This window comes from Delphinus delphis, chromosome 2 (genome assembly GCF_949987515.2).
Source record: "Delphinus delphis chromosome 2, mDelDel1.2, whole genome shotgun sequence".
Lineage (NCBI taxonomy): Eukaryota > Metazoa > Chordata > Mammalia > Artiodactyla > Delphinidae > Delphinus > Delphinus delphis.
In genome coordinates, this window is record NC_082684.1 from 10,746,506 (window position 1) to 10,751,850 (window position 5,345).

At 51.7% G+C, this 5,345-nt stretch overlaps 1 protein-coding gene across 1 annotated transcript; it reads left to right on the forward strand.

Annotated features, from left to right (window-relative positions):
• Positions 1–744: 744 nt before the first annotated feature.
• On the forward strand, positions 745–5,118 carry LOC132417564 (alpha-1-antitrypsin-like). Its single transcript, XM_069540295.1, is given in 3 exon segments — positions 745–954; positions 956–1,343; positions 4,294–5,118. Coding segments are annotated over 3 exon segments (651 nt in total). The 3' UTR covers positions 4,347–5,118.
• The last annotated feature ends 227 nt before the right edge of the window (positions 5,119–5,345 follow it).

Here is a 5,345-nt window from a genome sequence, read left to right on the forward strand (position 1 = left end):
CAGGCTCAAGTGGACTATAAAGTGAGAGCTGTAGCAGTTTCAAGCAAAAGGAGATGGAGGAAGTGTGTGGAGTTAGGGAGAATCTGGGCCTGAATCGGGCAAGCCCTTCTGTGTTCTGACTGGGTGTCACTGGGCAAGATCCTTCCCACTCTGGACAGCAGCCTCTCTGTCCATTAAAAACCAGGGTTCAGCGGAATCCCTCCTAGGGCTGTTCCAGGTCCAATCATCCCTGAGCCCGATCTGGCCCGCTTCCTGGGCGATCATCTACTTCCTGTGCCTCAGTTTCCTCTTTTGCAAAGTAGGGGCTGTGGCACTTATACCTCGGGGTCATTGCAGATGTTAGTGGAACCATCGAGAGCGTGGACTCCAGACCCAGACTACCTGGGGCTATGATTCTGGTCCTGCTACCTTACCGCTCTGGAACCTTGGACAAGTGACTTAACCTCTAGGAGCTTGGTCTCCTCATCTGTAAGCCCAGGATAGTCGCCTGACCTGCCTCACAGGACTGTTACCAGAACGCAGTGAGATAAGACAGTAAAGTGCTTAGAATGGAACTTGGTGTATGGTAATCGCTATAAAGTCTTTGCTGTTGTTCTGAGTCTTTCAATGGTGCTGATGTAGGAAAGTGCTCGGCACATAGATGCTCAATAAGCTGTGGTTGCTTTGACATGGCGTCAATCGGTGGCCGAGGGACTCATCGTGTGGCCTGACCCGGTGTGGTACCCTTCTCTCTGTTGCAGGACAATGGCATCCTCCATCACGTGGGGCCTCCTCCTGCTGGCAGACCTGTGTAGTCAAGTCCCTGGCGCCATGCGTCAGTCCAGCCCTGATATTTATCAATATGATCTCCCACACTTCTCCAGCTTCGCCTTCAGCCTGTACCATGAACTGGCCCGTCAGTCCAACGACAAAATCATCTTCTCCCCAGTGAGCATCGCTATAGCCTTTGCGATGCTCTCTCTCCCTGGGAACCAAAGATGATACTTACATCCAGATCCTGAAGGGCATAGGCTTCAAGTTTAAGAAGGCGCCTAAGGCTGATATCCACAAAGGCTTAGGGAGTCTCCCTGAAACCCTTAAGCAGCCAAACAGTCAGTTCCAGCTGACCGCCAGCACTATGCTAATCATTGATGAGAATCCGAAGCAAAAGCCTGAGTTTTTGTACAATGTCAAGAAGCTGTACCACTCAAAAGCCCTGTCCATCAACTTCAGGAACATCAAAGAGGCCAAGAAAGAGATCAAGCATCAGATAAAGATAAGAACTCAGGGAATAATTGTGGATTTGGTCAAAGAGCTTGACGAAGACACGGCTCTCGCTCTGGTGAACTACATAATTTTTGAAGGTTAAGGTTGTACAAGTAGCCTGAACTGGTTCTTTAGATTTTCCTTGGCAGTGGAAGGAATGTAGCTATGGATCTCAGTTATTGAATTTTTTACACACAACCATTAAAAGACTTTGCATGAGGAATTCCCTGATGGTCCAGTGGTTAGGACTCCACACTTCCACTGCAGGGGGCACGGGTTCTATCCCTGGTCAGGGAACTAAGATCTTGCATGCCATGCAGCATGGCCAAAAAAAAACACGTTGCATGATCAAATAAGGTTAGGAAATAGTGAGTCAAATAGTCAAATCATCATCTTCTCTGCAAGACTTTTCAGAGCCTTGAATGGCCTAATGTGCTTTGTAAATCCCTACCAGGGAGAGAGGCCAAATATGGAGTATCACATAATAGAGAGCCGTAGAAACAAACTTTGGCGGAGCATATGAAGGGAATAGGATTTCACAGAAGACACTTCCGACAGCTCTCGTGTAGCGGAAATAGTGACAGCTTTGGAGACTGAAAGACGAGCGCTCACATCCTGCCTCTATGACCTATTCGCTGTTGTTTGACTATGGGCAAGTCATTTTACCTCTTGGAGGTTCTAGTTTCCTACCTGTAATATGGACATAATAATGCCCTTCTTGTCAGAAGTTTAGAAGGAAAAAATAAGTTACAAAGAACATGGGACTATACGCTCACATAGTAGGTGTTCAACTAAACTTGAATCCCAGCCTCCCTTCCTCCCTCTGAGTGATGAGAATGTCAGGACCTGTGGGCCCCAGAAGGTATTCTAAGGCAGTTTAAACAGTCCATGGAGATAGCCTAGGGTAGGGGAGGTGAGAGTCAAGGCCAGGGGTTGCCTCCTTCACACCATTGGCCCCTTGCTCTAGAGAGAGGAAAGTGTGATGGAGAGCGCAGAGGCTGGAGTGAGCACATCCCAGGTCCCAGCTCTGCTGTGGGACTTCACGTGGGTCTCGTCCCCTCCCCAGCCTCACTCTCCTCCTCCCAACAAATGGGAAAATTGGGCCCTGGGGTCCCCGAGGCAACCTGCCTTAGCTGGATGGTGACGTTCTCTTGGTAGAGCAGAGGGGGCACTTCCAAGGCATCTGCATTTCACATGTTGGTTCAGGGAAAGGCCATTAGAGTAGGAACAAGAGTGATTTCCCTGAATAATAAGAAGCACCAATTACCAAGGGGCAGGGAGACTCAGATGGGAGGTGCCCAGTATGACCTGGGGAGCTTCCGACCACTCCCAATAATTCTCAGCCTCAGACCACGCATTAACTAAACATCAAATCCAAGTAAAAATGTTTGTTCCGCCCACCCAGGTTGATGCCATTTAGTCTCTGCAATACAGAAACTCTGGATCCTCCTCTAGCCTCAAATTATCTTCACAAAGCCCTTCAGGAGCCTGAGGATTTCATTTTTGCCCCAATTTACAGAGGGCAAAGCTGAGGCTCAGAGACCAGCATCTCACCAGGGGGCCTCAGGGCTCCTTTTTCTAGCACACTTTTTTAACCTTCTCCTACCCCTAGCTGCTGTGCACCTTCATCCTCTACAGGCAAATGGAAGGACAAATTCGAGGCTCAGCGCTTCCTAAAAGGAGACTTCCATGTGAACGAGAAGATCACGGTCAAGGTGCCCGTGACCAACCGCCTGGGCATGTTCCACCTGTACCGAGACAATGAGTTCTCCTGCTGGGTGTTGGGCAGAATGGCCGCCTTCCTGCTTCTGCCCAACCTGGGGAAGATGCAGCTGCTGGAGGATGGGCTCTCTGAGAAGAACCTCGCCAAAATCCTCAAATACCTTGAGATATGGTGATTCCCAGGCCAGGGTTGACCCAGGAGCAGCCCTACTGGGCCTGGCCCAAGGCGGGGAGGGTGCATAATCTTATGCTCCCAGACAGAGCATCCTTTCGGGAAGCACTGACTGGGCTTTGTTAGACGGACAGTGCCCAGGGGTGAGGAGTGAAAGTCCTGTCCCTGAGGACTTCCTCCCCAGCCTGGACACTGCCCCTTCTCAGTGGCCAGTGCCCCATGCAGGGAGAGCAGCGCCAACCCATGTTGTGGGCAAACCCAGAAGGAAGAGGTGGGCTTCCCGGCAAAGGTGGCAGTTGAGTGTAGAGTTTCAGGACAGAAAGTCCACGGCAAGACAGGGGGGAAACCTGCTCGGAGAGGCCTGAAAAGCCAAGGCCCAGAGCGGGAAACTCCAGGACACGTTTGACACTGGTTCTGGATCCTCTGTCACTAGATGAGTGTGGTTTGACCAGGTTCCCATCATACACCCCAAATTAGTGCATGTCTCTGTATTTGTAAATATGCCTTTGCCCAGATGAGCTATTTTATTGCATACAATATAAAACAAAATGAAAATACAGAGAGGTATTAGGTTAAAAAGCAAATAGAAGTTTTAATACCTCTTCCCCGCTCCACCCACACCCAGGTTCCTTGCACCAGAGGCTGAGAGCAGAGAACAGGAGGACCTGGTCTAGAACAGGTCAAACAGAGCCTGAGGTTCAGTCAGACCCTCTCGGGGCCACACCTTGTCCCCATCGAAAACTAGAGCTGAGCTCCGGTCCTGTGCAGTCACTCATTCATGGAACAGATGTCACTCAGGACCTGCCACCACGCCCCATGGTCCTCTGGGATCCTGGCCCCGGAGGAGTCCCAGTCTGAAGGGTGACCAAACCCTGCAGGGAAGCAGTGTGCACAGTCCTTCCAGAGGACACCCTGGATCCTCCAGGAGGCCTTATCAGAGGAGGTGGCATTTGAGAGGCTTTGCAGGACAAGAGGACCCCTGGGATTCTAGCATTCTCTGACCCCACGTGTAGAGGAACTACAGTAGAATAGACCAAGGCTGACCTCACATCCTTGCATGGGCAGGGGGACAGGGCGCCAGGTGGGAGGAGCAACCAGAAAAGGAAACACTCTCAATTCTGTGAAACTTTTTTATTTTCTCACCATCGTGACAGTTCTGCCAATTTACACTTGCCCAAACTGTCCATTTCTGGAACCTACGATCTGAAAACTCTCCTGGGTAAACTGGGCATCACCAAGGTCTTCAGCAACGGGGCTGACCTCTCAGGGATCACCGAGGAAGTGCCTCTGAAGCTGTCCAAGGTGAGCGTGTCCTTGACCTCCGTAGGTCAGAATGTGCAGGGGGGCTGCAGCTCAAGGGTGAGGCTGAGGAAGGGACAGAGGGACACAGGCACACCTGCAGACTGAGGTCCCTGAGGAATGCCATCGCTCCACCAAGACTGCAATGTGGTCGGATGATGGAGGGGGACAGGTGGCCTCACATGCTTGGTGCATTTTATTTAAGGACCTCCTCTGAGGTTGTGTCACTCACCCTGTCTCATCCTTGGCCGGGGACTTCCCTTCTTTGGGTCCCGATAAACCCCTATTTACAGAGAGAGGCTTAGGCTCAGGGATTGCAAAGGACCTTTGGCCCTGCGCCTGTGACACCAGGAGCTACCGCTGAATCACTGAGTCTGAGTTACAGAGTGATTTCGACCAAAGAAGCCATTTACGCAGGAGAATTACAGGTGCCCAGAGAAACAACTGCAGTTCAGTGACTGACTGTGCGCTGAGTGCCTGGCTGGGGATGAGGCGTGTGAAGGTCCCCATCGAAGCCCTGGTCCCCAAGGAGTTTAGAATCTGGTCTACAAACAAGTGTGGAGCCAAGGAGACAAAGTACAAGAAAATCCGCCTCCCGAGGTGGTGGGTTCCTTCCCAGGGCCGTTGAGGAGGCTGGTCAGGAAGGGGTGAGGGTCCCCTCGTGGGTCAGACACAAGCCTTGAGAGCCATGCCTTGTGTGTCTCCTGCAAGGAGGGGAGGACAGGCCAGGCGATGAGAGAGGCATGAGTGTGGTGTTGAAGCACAGAGAAGGGACCAGTTCCCCAGAGAGGGAAGGGTTAAGAATAAGAGTGGGGCTTCCCTGGTGGCGCAGTGGTTGAGAGTCTGCCTGCCGGTGCAGGGAACACGGGTTCGTGCCCTGGTCCAGGAAGATCCCACATGCCGTGGA